Source organism: Rhinopithecus roxellana, chromosome 5, assembly GCF_007565055.1.
Source record: "Rhinopithecus roxellana isolate Shanxi Qingling chromosome 5, ASM756505v1, whole genome shotgun sequence".
Taxonomy (NCBI): Eukaryota; Metazoa; Chordata; class Mammalia; order Primates; family Cercopithecidae; genus Rhinopithecus; species Rhinopithecus roxellana.
The window spans coordinates 158,153,928-158,172,184 of NC_044553.1; the positions used below are offsets into that span (position 1 = coordinate 158,153,928).

The following is an 18,257-nucleotide window of genomic DNA, read 5'->3' on the forward strand; positions in this document are numbered from 1 at the left end:
GGAGTGCAGTGGTGTGATGGCTCACTGCAACCTCTGCCTCCCGGGTTCACAAGATTCTCCTGCCTCAGCCTACTGAGTAGCTGGCATTACAGGCACGTGCCTGTACACCCAGTTAATTTTTGTATTTGTAGTAGAGATGGGGTTTCACTATGTTGGCCAGGTTGGTCTTGGACTCCTGACCTCAGGTGATCTGCCCAGCTCAGCCGTTCTTTCTGCAAAGCCTGGTCTCTCTTCTCACCTGCTCTCGTCTGCTTTACTAAGTCCATCTTCAAGACCCATCTCAGTTCCCAATTCAGCCACCCCTCCTCTGAGCTCCCAGCACACCTGAAGAGGTTAAGAGACCAACTTGGGCACTTCCTCGAGGCAAAGTGGCATGATGAATAATCACACCCACAGGGCAGGGGAACTGGGACAAATCAGCTGGCACAGGCTCCGGGGTCAGCTGGACGGGAGCCCCTGGCCTGGCCTGGCCCCACCCTGCCTCTGCTGTGACTTGCCTCACCACCGTGGGCCTGTTCCTTAGCTGAAACGGGGACCCCAGTGGGGACTAGCAACTGTTGTGGGAGGCGAGCGAGAGAAAACCCAGTTGCTCTCAGCACAGTGCCAGGCACACGTTGGTTCCATCCAAAAGACTTTCAGAACCTGCCACTCTGTGCCAAGAGTGGGAGTCAAGAGGACCAGAGTCCCAGGCTCATAAACTCCCAGATGGACCTACAGCAATGACAGAGGGCCCCAGGAGGGCAGGGAGGGCTCCAGCACCCACGTGGCTGGCCCTGGGCTGGGCCCCTGTCTTTCTCAAGTCTCTTAATGCCTTAGGACTCCGTGAAGTTTGCTCAGGGGTTTCCGGCTCTCCCAGGCCTGGCATTTGCTCCACTCTCAGATACCATCAGCCGCAGAAACACAGTCTACTCAAGAGCTTTTCCAGGGGCAGACAGGGGAAGACCTGCCAGCAAATGTGCACATGGGCTCTAAGACACGCCCCACATTACAACTGGGAAGGGAAAATGCCCAGCTCTGAACTGAGGAAATGGCAGAATGTCTCTGCTGTTGAGGAATCAGGAAGAAAAAAAGGGACTCAGACGCTCACCTTCTCCCCAGGGCCATCCACTGTAGTGAAGCACGCTCCACGCCTCTGTTTGAACAGCAGACATAAGGCAAACCCAAGAACACGTACAGGCAGTCAGTACAGTCCTGATCTTTCTGCTCGGCCCCCCCGAGAGCTGGAGGTCGGCGGTGAGCTGCTGAAGAGCAGGCACCCATCCCCCAGTGTCCCGGCTCCAGGCCTGTCCAGAACCCTCTGCCTGTGTAGCCAGGGGATGTATGAGTGACCAATCCTGGGTGCTTTCTTAGGGGAGGGGGACCATTCCTGACATTTTATGGTCAAAAAAGCATCAGGTCCCTTCAGCAGACAAGTTTGTTCCTCTATCCCCAAGCCTTTGGGGGATGCTACTCGGGTCTCTTGTTGTTATGTAGCAGGGAGATGAGAATTCTGAACCCCAGAGCGGTCCCTGCCTGGATCCCAAATGCTGGTCCCAACCACCCTAGACGTAGGGGTGGGAGTAGCGGGAGGCAGCATCGGCGCTGGGGATGTAGGGCACAGTAGCCACCTGGGAGTGGCAGCATCTCCCACAGGCTGCTGCCCTGCCTAAGCCCCGCCCAAGAGCTCAGGATGCCTGCCCTAGAGGTCAGAGGTCATGAGAAGGCTGACAGCAGCTGAGAGCAGGACTTTGGAGCAGGCTCACCAGGTCTGGAAACTACAGAAGGTTCTGTCCTGTGGCCTCTCTCCTGGCCAGGACCTCCTCCCAACGGAAGCCCTCAGCTTCCACTCCCTGCTCCCCTAGCCCAGCCCACACTACAGTGGTCACCAGAGTGATGCTCCAGAACCACCACCCCACAAGCCAGACTCCAAGAATCACTACTCAGGAGGCACTCAGACCTCAGAGACAGTAAATGCTCAGTGAGGTTCGCAGATGCTTCCTTTCCTCCTGAAGAGCAAATTACCACCTGTGAGGTCAAGTCCCGCTTGTCGCCCGGCTCTTGACAACCAGACCTGCCCTCCCACCTCCGACAGTTCTCAACCAGATTCCCAGAGCTGTCTGGGATGTCCACAAGCCCCATCCTCAGTGGATTCAGGAATGCCCCTTCTCAGTGTCCACGCAACCTCCCCTGACACAGCGCTCCCCACGCCCAGAGGCAACACAGCCCACCTGGGCCACTCTTGTTTGTGGGCGCTGAAGTCTGAAAAGCTGGGACTTTGGGGTCTGCCCTGTGGGGGTGCACACAGCACTAACCCCGCTAAGGGTTATCTCCCCACACACATCCTGGGTCCACCTTGCGGGCCCCAGGTTCTCAATGCCATGCTCCAGACCCCACTTCCAGACCTTGCCATTCTTATTCCTGCCTGGAATGCTGGCCCCCTCCATTCAACTAGATGAGGACTCAGCAACTAGATGAGGACCCTAGACTGGGCACGAGCGTGTGTCAGGGGATCTCCCACTCCTATCCAGGGGAGGCGAATCCACAGAGGCCAGGAAATAATTAAAGGACATGGAACCCATCCTTCAAGGCCCAGTTCTAGGATCTAGACATTATTAGCCTCAGGATACAGATGAAGAAACTGAGGTTTAGAGGCTCAGTAAGCTGCCACAGTCATAAAGCAGGTAGCAAGGCCAAAATTCACCCAGGGCTCTCTGACCCCAGAGCCAGAGCACTGCCCAGAGGGCTACACTGCCCCTCAGCATGCCTGGCGTCGAATGCTGCAGTGGGAGAAGGGGCCTTCGCACAGCAGGAGCCGCTACCCCCCAGAGGCTACACATATCACTCATTACCACCCTCCTCCCTCAACCCAAAGGTTGGTAACATTTTCCTACTTGGCAGAAGAGAAAACAGAGGCCCGTGGAGGCTCAGGAACTTGCCTAACAGACTTCCAATTCTCTGCGCAAATGAAGGCAACAAGCATGGATTGGAAAATCTCCATGGGTGGAAAACAGATTAGGAGCAAACCACTGATTTCCTTGTGTATCATGTGCTGGTCCTGGGAACTCACAGGCCAGGCCTGAGCAAGAGGTCTGGTGGGGCGACTGCTGCGGTGGTAAGCCAGCCTTGTGCAGAGAAGTGAGGGAAGGAGAAACCAAGAGGTGGGGTGGCACAGCCATCGCAGGAAAGGTGGCCCGCCCTGCACCGCCTTCAGCCCACTCCTCCATGCCAAGACACAAGGAGACAGGAATGAGGCCCAGGGCCTGGCATCCTGGGAGGAGGTGCACTGTCTCTGTGGCAGAGGTCATCGCTCCCCTGGAAGTCCCTGGGCAGAGGCACAGGGCCATGGGCTCAGAACTCTGACACAGGAAACCGAAGACACATCCCAGGCCCCCTAACCAGCCCCACAGGACCTAGAGCAAGTGACCGCACCACCACTCCAAGCCCTGGTTTCCCCATCTAAGATATGGAGATGCTGAGGTCTCCCTCCTGGGACCATTTGGAAGCTCTGAACAGAATGGAATTGGGACCGGGATGCTGTCTGTGACAAACTGTGAAGCGCTGGGCACAGCTTAGCCACCCCTGGGTCACCTGCCTGGGAGCCTCTCAAGGCCAGCCCTCCTTTCTGAGGCACAGCATCCCAAGGCCATTGATGGATCCCTTGGGACAGGCTGGGGAAGGAGGAGGGGGAAAGGCTTATCTAACCCACCCCATTGTCTTCACTGACCTTTGCTCCCCAGCCTAGCTGGGTTTAGGAAAAGCAGCCTTATTAGCTGAGCTGCTGCACAGAAAAGACCTATTCAGAGTTAGCGTGCTTGTTTTTTTAAAGGCCTAGACCACCCCGTTCCATCCTCCCTCTTAAACCAACAAAAACACAAGCAGGAGAACAAACCTGTCTCATTTTGAGAAGCTCAAAATTTTAATCCAAACTTTAAAAGGTAAGTGGGGCTCATCCACATGCTTGCTAGAATCCTGGTTCCTCCGGGTTGGCTAAAGGGGAGTGGACCGTGGAGGAGGAGGTTATCAGGGGAGGGGAGGAAATGCCTGGGAATGGGCAGGAGGGGGCGTGGTGCCTGTGGTGGGGCACAGGAGACAGGCGGAGGGGCAGGTGGGAAAAAAACTGAAAATTCTTGTGTCTGAAAATTCTATCAGTTCATGAAGGAGAACCTGACTTTCTGGGGTTGGGGTTTACCTGCCTCAGTGTGCCACAGTGGACTACAGCAAAGCACACCCCAGTCCCAAGTCCAGTCAGCCCAGACCAGACCTCTACCAAAGGCAGCCAAAGCCAGCCAAAGCCAGGTGCAGTGGCTCATGTCTGTAATCCCAACACCTTGGGAGGCCAAGGCAGGTGAACTGCTTGAGCCCAGGTGTTCGAGACCAGCCTGGGCAACATAGTGAGTTCCTGTCTCTACAAAAAATTCAAAAATTATCTGGGCATGGTAGCACATGCCTATCATCCCGGCAGCTTCAAGAGGCCAAGGCAAGAGGATTACTTGAGCCCAGGAGGTTGGGGTTGCAGCGAGCCATGGTAGTGCCATTGCACTGTAGCCTGGGTGACCAGTGAGACCCTGTCTCAAAATAAATAAATACATAAATAAACAAACAAACAAATAAAGCAGCCAAGGAGAAAAGCCTATTTGCATGTACATACACAATACGCAGGCCCGCCAGGCCAGCCTCAGCCAAGGCTGCCTTGCATACAGATGGGCCACCTCCCATCTCAGCCCCTAGAGTCCTCCCAGGGCACCCAGCAGGCTGCAACTGCCACCAGCTCCCCAGAAAGGAGAGCAGGGCCACTGTCCTCACCAGCTCATCAGCAAGCACGGCCACACAAGAGCTCAGACACAAACATTCAGGTGAGCTGTCTAAGCAGCAAGCACTTTTGAAGAGGAAAACAAGGTGTGCTGGGAGAGCCCCAAGGACTCTAACAACAAGAGAAACCTACTGTGTGTAGATCCTGACCTCATTCAACCTTGTGTGGATAATGGGGTACTCTGGGTTCTGTCCACCTTACAGAAGAGGACCACAGAGAGGCTTGGCCAGTTAATAACTTGCCCAATATACACGGAGGAGCTGAGATTCAAACTCAAGACACCTGAGCCTCTGGGTAATGGGGTTCAGTCATCTGCTCAGTGGTCGCTGATAAGAAAGTGACGCTTCCCAGCATGGGAGAAAGAGGGCAAACCTGGGTCAGGAATCAAGAATAGGGAGTCACCAGTGTCCCCTGATTAATAGTAACAGCAAACATGACAACAGGCCAAGGGCACAACAGATTCAGACCCACGGCCTGAACAGGAGATGATCATGGCAGCAAACCCACCCAGGACAGGTACTTCCAATGTCAGCCACCTTCCCAGACAAGGCTAGGAACCCCTCTAAGCCTCGACTTGCTTGTCTGTGAAATGGGGATAATACTGCTTCCCCAGGGTTCCTGTGAGGAGAAGCAAAGACCAAGCATATGAGGCGCAAGCCTGGGGTCTGACCCCACTTTAGACACCAGCCAGAGAGAGACTCATCATCTCCCTCAGCTCAGGCCCAATCTTTGTTCAATTTAAAGCTACAAGTCCCAGAACAGAAAAACCCAGTTTCACCAGGAGAGGTGGCTCACACCTCTAATCACAGCTACTTGGGAGGCTGAGCTGGGAGGATCACTTAAGCCTGGGAGGTTGAGGCTGTAGTGAGCCATGAGTGTTCCACTGCACTCCAGCCTGGGTGACAGAGTGACACCCTGTCTTGAAAAAAGAGGGGGGGAGAAAGAAAGAAAAACTCAGTGTCTAAGAGAAGGGCCTTTCCTGGTTTCCAAGCATTCCGTTTATATTAGTGGGACAACACCCCAAGGCCACACGTGGCTTTAAGAGACAAAACTTCACAATAATAATTCCATCTGTAACTGAAATTTTTAATAATAAGGCTGAATTTTCATTTCACCCCAGAGCAAAGGTTTGCTGCCACAACATTTGCAGCAGTCCTGTGCTAAGTGGACTTGGGGGAGGATGGATTCTGTGGGAAACCCTATACTTCAACCCCCCACTGGTCCCCAGTGGTCCCCAGTGGGGTGGAAAACTCAGTCTAGCCTAGTCCTCCACTCCTGTATTATTCACTCTCGCAGCTGACCCACTGAGCCAGACCGGGGCCGCATCTCCTTGCCCAAAACATGACAGAGACTTTCCTGCAAGTATGCTCTAAACACTCCAGCCCTCCAGTGTCCTGCAGAGAGGCACTCTCGCCAAGTGTCATTGATGACGCAGCTGAAAACCAGAAACATTTCATTTTCCAGCCACGAGACTGCAGCAGTCTGCTCCTTTGTACTGCCCTTGGGGAAACCGAGGCCCAGATAACTGACCCTTCAAAAGCTCCCCAGGACGGCGAAGTCAAAGGGGCTGAGGTGCTCTAAACAGCCCCAACGAATTAAACCACCTAACTTTGCACTACTCTCACTGCCCTCAAGCAGCCTGTGGTGGGAGGTGGGGGTGGATACAATGTTACAAAGAGAAACCTGAGTTGTAGCCATAGATTGCTAATCAGTAACAAAATATCCCTCTAAACCCAGTCAGTCCTGCCTTGAACCCACAAGCTCAGGATGGTAAATAAAGGAAAAATATGCTGCACTGCCCCCGCCCCACCTCCATGGGTATCTCTCCCACCCCGGCCCCCACCCCATCACGCCTGCAGAGGCCACTTGGCCACCAAACCAAGGAGAAAACGTCCCTCCCCAGCTCAGGCTGAGAGGTCCTGGGGAGGGCAGTTATTTCAGGCCTAGACACACTTTCTCTGAATTAGGAAAGGCTTTAAAGGCAACCAGAAAGGGCTGTTCATTCTCCACCTTCAGGCAAAAAGTTCAGGCAGTTGTAACTACCAGCAGAACTGGAAGCCAAGCAACCAAAAAACGTGTAAGAACAGGGAGGCCCTGGATCCGCCGGCAGGGAGCAGAAGGGCTGAGCAGGGGGCTGGGAGAGGGAGCAGGCTGCAGGCTCCCACAGTCCCAAGCTGGGGCCACCCTCTGCACTGGGCGCAGCAGTAACATGGGCGTGGAAGACAGGCGCTGACAGAGGCCAAAGGTCCTCCCACCCACACCCTGGTCACGGATGACCATGGCACTTCCTATAAGGCGACCAACAGTTTATAAATCCCTTCAGAAGGTTTATCTCCACCTCAAACCCACGAGGCAGAGGTCATCATCTCCATTTTACAGACAAAGAAACGGAGATAGAGGAGAAAAGCTAGAATCCGTTCCAAATACATCTCCCTCGGGAAAGTCTTAGAGTCTCGGCTGAGAAAGGTCCCGGGACTAGAAGGGCGGAATTTATAGCAAACCAGAAAGGCTCTGAGCCCCAGGCCTCTTCCCAGCTGCCTCTGGGTCTCAAGCAGCTGCCTGTGCACCCTCCCAATCCCCGCACCCTACTGCAGAACTCCAGCCACTGGACACACGTGGACACTGCTTGGTTTGGAGGACACCTGTTGCTGCAAGAGAGGAAATTCACCTGCGCTCAAAGAGGCCTTGTATCCTTTTCTGTTCAGAACTTCCCGCTACTAGGCAAGGATTTCCAAGGCTGGGATGAGGCGCCCACCGCCAGCCCAGCAGTGACAGACACCAATTTTGGCAACTACACCCGCTAGAAACTTTCCTGGGACCGGACCGGCAGCAGGTTCTGAGCTGGACAGAAAGACGCTCCACCACTGGACCGGCCCACAACCGACCAAAGCCCCACTTCGGGTGGGTGCGGGATCCCCTGGTCCAGAATCCATGACAGCTGGAGGAGGAGTCTGGAGTGGCGGCCGCACGAGTGGGACCGCCGGGGACCACCACCTCCTCTCGCCGCAGCCTGGGGAAGGGGCTGCAGCCAGGGAGACCCGCGCTGCCCGGCCCGTGTAGTCCTTACCGTGCAGACCGTTGGGGATGCTGCGGTGGTGCGGCGGCGCCGACAGGTCGTCCAGGGACCGACGTGTTGCTCCTGCCTTGCCTTCGGGGGCCTTGTGCGGCCCAGGGGGCAGCAGCGGGGGTGGGACATGGTGGTGGTGGTCCGGGCTGCCGCCGCTGCCCGCGCTGGACGTACTGCTGCCGTCGCCCACGTCGCGGGCCCCGCGCCGGGCGCGCCACCCGCCAGCGGCCCGCTCAGGCTGGCCTGGCTGTCGATTGAGCTGCGGGAGCCGGCACCGCCCCCGCCCCCGCCGCCGCCGCCGCCTGAGCCCCCCGTCGCCGCCAGTGCCGCGCGCTCCTCGTCCAGCAGCAGCACCAGCTCCTTGAGCTCCAGGTTCTCGCGCAGCAGGGCCTCCTGGCGCGCCTCGAGCTCGCGCAGTTTCTGCTGCGAGCGGGCCACCTCGTGCCACACGGCGCCGGCCGCGTGGCGCCCGAAGCGCTGCCACTCGCGCGCCAGCTTGCGCCCCTTCTGCCGGTCGTCGTCGAGGAAGCAGCAGAGCTCGCGCAGCTCCTGGTTGTCGTCCTGCAGCCGCTGGTTCACGTCCTTGAGGCCGCGGATCTCCAGCAGGTGCTGCTGCAGCCGCCGGTTCACGTCGCGCATCAGGCCGCCGTGCTCCAGCATGAGGCCCACCTTCTCGCCCTCCGCGCGCCGCAGCCGCCGCGCCAGGTCCTCCTTGCTCCAGCGGAGCAGCTCCTCGTCCGGCACCTGGCTCAGCTCCTCCGACGCCGCCGCCGCCGTCGCTGCGGGCTTCGCCATGGCGGGGCCGTCACCGCGGCATCGCCCTCGCCCGGCCGGCGCTTCCCCGCGCCGGGGCTCCGCTGGGCCGGTCCGCGCGCGGGCGGGGGGCGGCCGGGGGCGCGTGCGGCCCGCCCCGCCGCCTTGCGCGCCCTCTCGCCGCGCCCGCCGGGGCTGCCCGGGAGCCCGCGCGCCTCGGGGCTGACGAGCGGAGGCGGCTGCTGCGTCGGCGGCCGCGGAGCCGGGCGCTCTCAGGGCTCTGGCGAGGCAGGCGGAGGCCCGCCCCGGCCCAGCCGGGAGCCCCCGCCGCCCCGCCCACCCCGGGCGGAGAGTGGGCGGGGCTCCGAGGCCCGGCCCCGCCCCCGAGGGCGACGGGGGAGCAGAGGCGCGGCCCCCGCCGTCCCCCTGCGCGGTGCCGCCCGCCCGGCCGGTGCCCTCTCAGAGGCGCGTTCCGGTCGCGGTCCGCCCTCCGGGCCGTGCGATTGGGCCGCTCCAGGGGTGTGCGGGAGGGGCGGGGCGCGCGTGGGGGAGCCGCGGGGGTGGTACGGTCCATCCGCGGGGTTTCCGACCCCCCCCGCAGCCGGCTCCCGGCGGTTCAAGTTTCTGCGCCCAGAGGACGCGGCCTTGGCCAATCCCAGGGCTACAGGGCGCTTTTAAAATGCAGGTACGACTGCGGGGAGGGGGACGGTGGGAAAGGTAGGGCCGGGCTTCCCTTAAAGGCGACGCGCAGAAATAGCAGTAGAGCCCCCTCCCCGGCCCGCGTCCCCCGCCCTCCTCCCTCTCCCCAGATAAACAAATACCCATGATCTAGGCTACGGCGCCCCTTCTCCCTGCCGGGGGCACCAGAGTTCGGGCAGTCGGAGACTCAGCGAACAATAGGACTGTGACATGGGGGTCGCTCTTTCCCGCAGCTGGGCGGCTCTTTGTCCCCTTCCCTGCCCCCAGGCTCCTCCGCCCCTGTCCCCACCGGGTCTCCTGCTGGGGCGCGCAGCAGGGCTGCGTCTCCCCTCCTAGCCTGGGGCTGAGCTAAGCGCTGGCGTCCGCGCCCCGGCAGGGCCAGGCCTTGCCAGCCGCGTCCCGCAGCGCGGTCCGTACTCTCTGCCCCGATGGGGCGAGAGCGCCGGGAACCTGCCCCTGCCCGGAGCGGCGCTCAGAGCCACGCTCCCCCTCCCCCCACTCGACCGCTAAGTCCCTGGGATTCGGGAGATAATCTGCAGTTTGCGGGGTGGAAACCACTGGGAAGGTGGGAAGGTCTCCCACAGGGGCCCGAATGCCGGGGTCCGGGGGCGCCAAGCCGGCCACAGAACTGCCCACCGGCGGCCCTCGCGGGACCCCCGTCCTTCCCACTGCCTGTAAGTCTGTCTCGTTATCCTCCAGTCTCCAAAGCACATTTACGGCGCGTCTACCGCCGGCAGGCGGGGTGGGGGGTGTCCCCTCCCCCGGAACCTGCAACGAGATCAAACCCGCGCACGCGACAGTGAGCGGCCCACTGCCAGGCGCGCGCCCGCGCAGCAGCTGATGCCCCGTTTACAGTTGCTACGCCATTCATTCAGCTGTGTACTCAGCGCCTACTCGCCGCGGGGCCTGCTCCAGCCCCGGGGGATTCTGCAGGGCACCGGACTGCCCTCTGCGAGGGACTTGGCGTCCTGGGAGCAGGATGGGGAGACAGACGAGCTAGATCACGATAAAACTTGTCTTAAGTGCTATGCGCGGGCATTAAGTCGAGCTGCTGTCGTAGAAAGCATAATCAGTTACTTTAGATCCGCGGTCAGGGAGGTCGGGAGGCACATCTAAGCTGAAGTCTGATTGACAAGGTACAAAGATAAGGGAAGGGCATTCCAGGCAGCGGGAACAGCCAGTGCCAAGGCCCTAGGCTAGCCTGTTACGGGCCTGTTCCAAGGCCAGTGGGCTGGGGGTTGGCCAGGAAAGAGGCGTGAGAGCTGAGGTCAGAGGTCAGAGGTTAGAGGGGCCACATCATGTATGATTCCAAGGCAGCTGGGGAGGCAGTGGGGGTTTTAGCAGGGCAACATGACCTCGTTTACCTTTTTAAGAGGCTCACCCTGACCCACATGTGGAGAAGAGATGGAGGGGAGTACACAGAGAGGTCCAGATTCAATATCTCGTCTCCCACCTGTTCGCCACTCTCTCCAGACAGATGCTCAGGAGAGGGTGGGGGGAGAGGATGGGCTGAGCACAGCTTCCAAGGTTAAACCCAGGGATGCTGAGGGTCTCCCAGGATCTGCCCAAGTGAGCCAGCTCCTGAGGGGAGGGGACATCCTTCCCTCTGAGGCACTGCTCTGCTGGCCCCACAGCTCAGTTTGAGTTTAGAGAGGGAGGGGCTTTCAGCTTCTGCCTGGGGGAGCTGCAGGTCTGTCTTAACCCCCAGGAAGCCAGATTAACTTCAAGGAGTTTCTTGCAGGCTCCCTGCAGAATGAAGCCTGTGCAGAGTTGCTCCTGGGAGATTGAAGCGTAAACGTTGGATACACCATAGGAAAAACCCACCAGCTCACCAGGAAAGTTGCTGAGATAGCACTGTGCTTTGTGAGAACCCCCTCCCCATTCGTGCACAGCTCCAGGTGGTTCCTCGGGCCTGTTATCTCTGCCCCCTGATCCTCCAGAGCTAGCAGCTTCCGCTGAACTCCCAAGAAAAAGAGAAGCCTCTATCTAGATGGGGTTTATTTGCGTCATCTACAGGCTGTGTGGACCAAGGACCAAGAGTTCCTCTGTGGAGTCTTGATGGCTTTGCTCACGTCCTCAGGGTAGAACAAAGACAAGGTGCTAGCGGTGGTGGTACTGGGTGGCTTGAGGGAAGGTTTCTTTGCTCCCCACATGAGGGCTGGGAATGCTTGGGCAAAACAGGATAGGACCAGAGGAGGTGAGAGGGCCCAGGGCTGAAACAGGGTCCTGAAGGAAAAGGGACTTCCAGGCCAGAGCCACCTCCCGGAGGGCCCATATAATAGGGTCCAGGAGTAGGTGCCATGCCCCTGGAGTACTCACAGCCCAACAGAACCAGGAGCCCAAAATGTCACGTGACTTGCTTTTTTTTTTTTTGCTTTTTTTTTTTTTTTTTTTTTTTTTTTTGGTCTGAGACAGGGTCTCACTCTGTCTCCCAGGCTGGAGTGCAGTGCAGTGGCACTATCTTGGCTCAGTGCAACCTCAACCTCCAGGCTCAAGAGATCCTCCCACCTCAGCCTCCTGAGTAGCTGGGACCATAGGCACTATCATGCCTGGCTATTTTCTTTTTTTCTTCTTTTTTTTTTTTCCATAGAGACAGGGTCTCACTCTGTTTGCCAGGCTGGTCTCAAACTCCTGCGCTCAAGCAATCCAATCCTCCTGCCTCAATGACTTTGCTTCTTAAGCTCCTTGGTCATGACAATTCTGCTTTGTTACAAAAACAGTAAAACTGGCCGGGCGCGGTGGTTCGCTCCTGTAATCCCAGCACTTTGGGAGGCCGAAGCGGGCAGATCACGAGGTCAGGAGATCAAGACCATCCTGGCTAACACGGTGAAACCCCGTCTCTACTAAAAATACAAAAAATTAGCTGGGCGTGGTGGCAGGAACCTGTAGTCCCAGCTACTCGGGAGGCTGAGGCAGGAGAATGGCGTGAACCTGGGAGGCGGAGCTTGCAGTGAGCCGAGATCACACCACTGCATTCCAGCCCCTGGGCAACAGAGCGAGACTCCGTCTCAAAAAAAAAAAGAAAAAAAAAGAAAAGAAAAGAAAACAGTAAAACCAAATCATGGTGTACTAACACAGTCATACTCTAGGTGCCCAGGAAAAGTAGTTGTGAGTCTTTTAAAAATAAAGGTGCCCCCCAACATTCTACCCCTCTTTTTTAAAAGAATCTCCAGGATATGTGTGTTCATTTGTGAGAGCCAGCAGGGGCTGAGAACCGGTACACTAACACGTAGTAGACGCTAACACATGGTCGACAAAATACTCCAAAACCTAGGGCCTGTGGGGGGAGTGCTGGTACAAGCTGGTGACAAGCAGAGTGTACCCCTCACTCGCAGGGGGAATGGGCTTTCTTACTCTTTTCTATGGTTGGGGCTCTGAACTCCATCCCCAGAGGCGGTACCATGTAGTGTTTGCTGAGTGAATGTCAAACCTCTCGGTGCATGACAGACTGAGTCTGAGGCCTTCATTTTGAAGGCGAGGAAAAACAGAGCCCCAGAAGGGAGATGCCTTTCCCAAGGTCACTTTCATTCATTAGCTCAGTGAACATAGAGGAAATCTATGAATATATATGCATTTATGCACAAACACATTTAAATGGGCATGTGTATACACATTGCAATGCATTGTGGTAAGTACTGCCAACGAGAATGGCCAGAACACATCATTATAGGAGCGTGCTCAGGCACTGGGAATGGCTTCCTAGAGGAGTTGAATCTTGAAGGAGTTTGTCATCTTGTGGAGTGGGGAGGAGGCTCCAGGTGGAGGAAGCAGTACAAGCAAAGGCCCAAAGGTGAGCAGGCGAGGGGTGGAGAGACATTATTACACCTTGCAGCTGGGGTATACAGGAGGGAACAGCAGGGTGGGAAAAGTCGGGAAGAGGTTGAGCGATGGAGCTGGGCAGAGGAGGGTTTTGTAAGCCTCAGAAGAAGCTGGGCCCTTTCCCTGGGGCCTCTGATATCTAATAATAGCAATGACAACGACAATAACAACAGCACCTGCCACTGATCCTGGACTCGGTATATGCCAATGATTCTAACCTGCCATCTTTTGAGGGTTATAATAAACCTATGAGAAGATGTCATTAGCCCTTCGAGGATTGAACATGGGTTCTTGTTGGCTTGGTTGTTTGCCTCCAAGAAGCTCAGATCATTGGGCGTGAACTTACAGGCGATGTTCAGAGGCTGTGGACGCCCAAGGACTCTGGTATGGCTAACAGAGTATGTGGTGGTAGCTGAATCTTTTTCAGGACAGTGAGGCAATGGTGGCTGACCAGGTCTGGGCCAGACTATGAGATATCATCCTGAAAGGCTGCCAGCAGCAAGTCAGGGTCCACTGAAAAGTGGTTAAGTGTCACTAATATGGACAATGTTGACTGGGCACTTTCTAGGTACCCAACACTGTGCTGGAGTTAGATTGTCTCACTGACTCCTTACTGATACGGTAAGAAACCTCTGTTCCCATTTTATAGAGTAAGAAATGGAGGCTTACCCAGGTTAAGTCACTTGCCCAGGGTCACGTGGCTAGCAAGTGGCGGAATCAGGATTTGAACCCAGGACCATCTGAGCTCCGGAGTGTATCTGACCCCACAGACTACTGTCTCCCACAGCTCAGTTTCCTTTCTCAAAGAGGAGGAATGGGGTGGATGCTCTGCGATGTCTCTTCCGCTGCTCTGGTTCTGTGATGCTGGGTGTTGGCAAGGTGCCTGGACCCATGTTCACCACCCACTTCCTCCTGCTTCAGACTTTGCCACGTTGTGACCAAGGCTCTGTGAGTCTGATGCCTCTGGATGGCACCTGTGGTCAGAGCTCTCCAGCTATTTCTACTGATAGATCACTGCATGTCATTGTCATTAGCTCAGTCTCCCAGCAACTCCATCACTGTCTGGCTGGGTGACCCTAGACTAGTCCCTTGTCCTCTCAGAGCCCCAGTATTCTCATCCAAGCCCTCCCTGACAGAGCTAGTGTCAAGCACTTGGCAGGGCTCTTGCAAAGCTCTGGGGAGGGGAGCCATGTTTCCTTTCCCATCCTCTGCACCAGGACTGTCTTCCCATTTTCCAGAGGCAAACACTGAGGTCCAGTGAAACAAGGATTGTCCAGGAAACCCCATGCTTGTCCCTGGCAGACTGTGCTACAAAGGATTCTGGGTATGGCCCTGGACTGCCACCTTCTTCCTTCTGGGTGGGTCCAGCCCAGAATATGGAGATCCTCAAGAACACAGAGTTCAGAGGTCATGTGTCTCAACTCCCACATTTATAGATGGGAAAACTGCATGAAGCTGGGACTACCAGTTTCCCTACATGCTGGACCCCCAGGGGCAGCAGTGACAGGTCTAGGGCAGGATGGGTTCCTTCATCCCCACTGTTAACCAGTGTGCCAGGCAACTTTCTGGAGTTCAGGAAGTCCACACTGCACAGGACGGCTGCCTAGAACTGCTGATGTCGCAGGGCAAGGGTGAGGCTGAAGCCCAAAGGGCCTCATGTGTTGGCCAAAAGCCTCAAGTATCATCTGCTGGCAGTGAGGAGCCACAGAAAGGCTTAGAGCAGAGGAGAGATCTGGCCAGACTTGTGTGTGATTAGAAAGCACTCAACAGGAGGTCTGAGGAAAGATCCACTGAGACTAGCAGACAGTGTGAGAGGGCTTTAAGGCCAGGCAGGCCAGAGCCAGAGCCAAGTGGGAATGGAAGTAAAGAGATCGATGGGGGCTCTCAGCATCTGAACCCCTCCCTTTCCATGACTTCCCAACCAGAGCCATGGAAATTCTCCACCTGCCCCTTTAGCTGCTGACATCTCCTCACACCATCGCCTGATGGAGCAAGGCAAGAGGGAGGCTCAACATACTGGGGCTGGGATAGTAGAGCTGGCTATCGCCTCGATGCACTTAACATTATTCTTATGATGAACTGGTTCATATTAACAGAGAACACTGAGAAGCATATGCCTGGGAGCCCACCACCCAGACTAAATTATCACTACTTCTGCTTCTGATGCTCCTGCAGCCCCTCCTGGTCACAGGTCCCAGCCTTCCCCAACCCAAGGGTATCTAGGAATCTCAATGTTGTGTTGGTTATTCCTGTGCTTTCAGCTTACCATATTTCTCTAAGATCATATTTAGACCAGGCACTGTGGCTCACACCTGTCATCCCAGCACTTTGGGAAGCCAAGGCAGGCGGATCACTTGAGGTCAGGAGTTCAAGATCACCGTGGCCAAAGTGGCAAAACCCCCGTCTCCACCGAAAATACAAAAAGCCAGGTGTGGTGGCAGGTGCCTGTAATCCCAGCTATTCAGGAGGCTGAGGCAGGAGAATCGCTTGAACCCAGGAGGCAGAGGTTGCAGTGAGCAGAGATGACACCACTGCACTCCAGCCTGGACAACAGAGCAAGACTCCATCACACACACACAAAAAGATAGTGTTTGATTTTGCATGCTTTTGAACTCTGTCTTCATGGTATGGTACTTCCTGTGTTCGTTTGCAGCATGCTTCTGTGCTCATTATGTTGGCACGTGTGGCTGTAGTTCATTCATTTTCATAGCCATATAGCAAGGTTGCTCAACCTCAGCATGTTTGTGAGGGTCTATTCTGTGCATTGTAGGACATTCACCAGCAGCCCTGGCCTCCACCCATTTGATGGAACTAATACCCCTGTCCCCAGTTTTAAAAACTGAAAATATTTTCATACATTGCCGAATTGCCCTTGGCTAAGAACCACTGCTATCTTGGATCCACTGCATGCATATATTACCTTTACTTTTCTCCTGTTGAACATTTGTTTCTAGTTTTGTTTGTTTCTTCGTTTGAGACTCTGTCACCCAGGCCAGAGTGCAATTGTTCAATCATGACTGACTGCAGCCTCAACCTCCTAGACTCACTCAAGTGATCCTCCTGCCTCAGCCTCCTGAGTAGCTTGTACTACAGGCTCTTACCACCTGAAAATTTTTTTTTTTTTTTGAGATGGAGTCTCACTCTGTCACCCAGACTAGAGTGCAATGGCACTATCTCAGCTCACTGCAACCTCCGCCTCCGGGGTTCAAGTGATTCCCCTGCCTCAGCCTTCCGAGTAGCTGAGATTATAGGCGTCCACCACCACGCCCAGCTAATTTTTGGTAAAGACAGGGTTTCACCATGTTGGTCAGGTTGGTCTCGAACTCCTGACCTCAGGTGATCCACCCACCTCACCCTCCCAAAGTCCTGGGATTACAAATGTGAGCCACCATGGCTGGCCTTTTTTTTTTTTTTTTTTTTAAAGAAAGATTGGTTCTATGTTGCCCAGGCTGATCTTGAACTTCTGGCCTGAAGTGATCCTCCCGCCTCAGCGTCCCAAAATGTTGGTATTTCAGGTGGGAGCCACCATGCCCAGCCTAGTTTTGGGTTTTTTTTTTTGTTTTTTGGGTTTTTTTTTTTTTTTTTTTTGCTCCTACAAGCAATGCCCTGTGGACCCTCTTATACGTGTCCCAACGCACATGAGAATGAACTTTGCTCACATCTATACCAAGACAGAGAATGGCCGGGTCACACAGTACACACAGGTTGGCTAGACAGTGCCAAAGTGCTTTCCAAAGAGCTGGGGCTAATTCACACTCCTGCCAGAGGATATGGGGTATGTGTTGCCCATCCTTGGTGATGTCTGGGGTTGTCACTCTGGTGGAAAGTCATGCTTGTACTTTCCTTAACCTGTTTTGTCTTTCTTGAGGCCCTGTATTAATTCATTCTCACCTGCTATAAAAATACCCAACACTGGGTAATTTACAAAGGAAAGAGGCTTGATCGACTCACAGTTCCACATGGCTGGGGAAGCCTCAGGAAACTTACCAATCACGGTGGCAGGAGAGAGAATGAGAGCCAAGCGATGGGGAGAGCCCCTTATAAAACCATCAGATCTCGTGAGAACTCACTGACTGTGGGAAACCGCCCCTATGATTCAACTATCTCCACCTGGTCCCACCCTTGACAGGTGGAGATTATTGTAGTTCAAGGTGAGATGTGGGTGGGGACACACAGCCAAGCCTTATCAGGCTCTCAGAGCACAGGAGAAGCCCAGGCCAAATTTCATACTGGAGGTGCCCCATGTATTAGGAAGGAAACCCAGAAGAAGAGGAAACAGCACAGCAGGTTTACTCACTTGGGATTTAATTGAAGTGTCTGTATTAATCAAAGTGATGCTTTCACAGGTACACAAATACAATGTAACATGATTTATGCTACTTATAAGATAATTACAGGGTTTACATCAAGTGACAAATTCCAGGCCCCAGACACATGGTCTTTCTTTGAGTCCAGCTGTGCACTTCTGTAACTCTTGCACCACTCTGCTGGGAGTGGTGAGGCCCAGGCCCACCCATGATATGGGGGTGTTTCTGCCTCCTCCCCAGCTGTGCCCTCCTGGAGGATTAAGCCTTATTTTTCTCTGGGACCCTCAGTGCCTGGCCCCAGGGGTGCCCTAGGGGAATCTGCAGCTGCACCCTCTGGGTCAGGTACCTCCAGCCCCCACAGCCTCTGGATGGCACACGTGCCAGGCCTTGGGTGCTGCCCTAGGCCTGAGGTCTACAACCCCACAAAGCCGCCCCACCTGGCCCTGCCCTGGCCTGCCTGCTGCAGAGATCTGAAACCAATCTCCTCCGGTGCCTGAATATTTCATGCAGTGAGGGTGGAATGAAAGTCGCAAAGACCTTAATTGTTAATGCGGGTTCTGCTGGCTGCAGGCCCAGCCCTCCCAGCCCCTCCTGTTTGATACAACAACAGCAGTAACAGTAATTCCTCCTGCACCCCAGGCCTTGTCTTGACCTGCCCTGGGTGAGGCTGAACTGAAATGAAGTTGTCTGAGGAGCCCCAGCTGGCCAGAGAGAAGTGGTGACACAAGTAACCACAACAACCAGACCAGGAGGCCCACTGTTCCCCAATGACAAACTTCTTTTTGTTTTTTTTTTTATTTTGCTTTTTTAAAATAAGCCTTAT

General features: G+C 55.5%; 1 protein-coding gene and 1 long non-coding RNA gene across 2 annotated transcripts in view; one reads left to right on the plus strand and one right to left on the minus strand.

Moving 5' to 3' along the window:
• CCDC85C (coiled-coil domain containing 85C) overlaps positions 1-8,890 on the minus strand; it is a 94,260-nt gene extending 85,370 nt beyond the window's left edge. Inside the window, 2 exon segments of the mRNA XM_010353716.2 lie at positions 7,857-8,060; positions 8,063-8,890. Of these exon segments, the coding sequence (XP_010352018.2) occupies positions 7,857-8,060; positions 8,063-8,651 (793 nt within the window). The 5' untranslated portion in view covers positions 8,652-8,890.
• A 311-nt stretch (positions 8,891-9,201) lies between these two features.
• Positions 9,202-18,257, plus strand: part of LOC104654465 — a 19,581-nt gene continuing 10,525 nt past the window's right edge. The window contains exon 1 of the long non-coding RNA XR_746843.2: positions 9,202-9,294. This is a non-coding gene — a long non-coding RNA (uncharacterized LOC104654465). The remainder of the gene's footprint in view (positions 9,295-18,257) is intronic.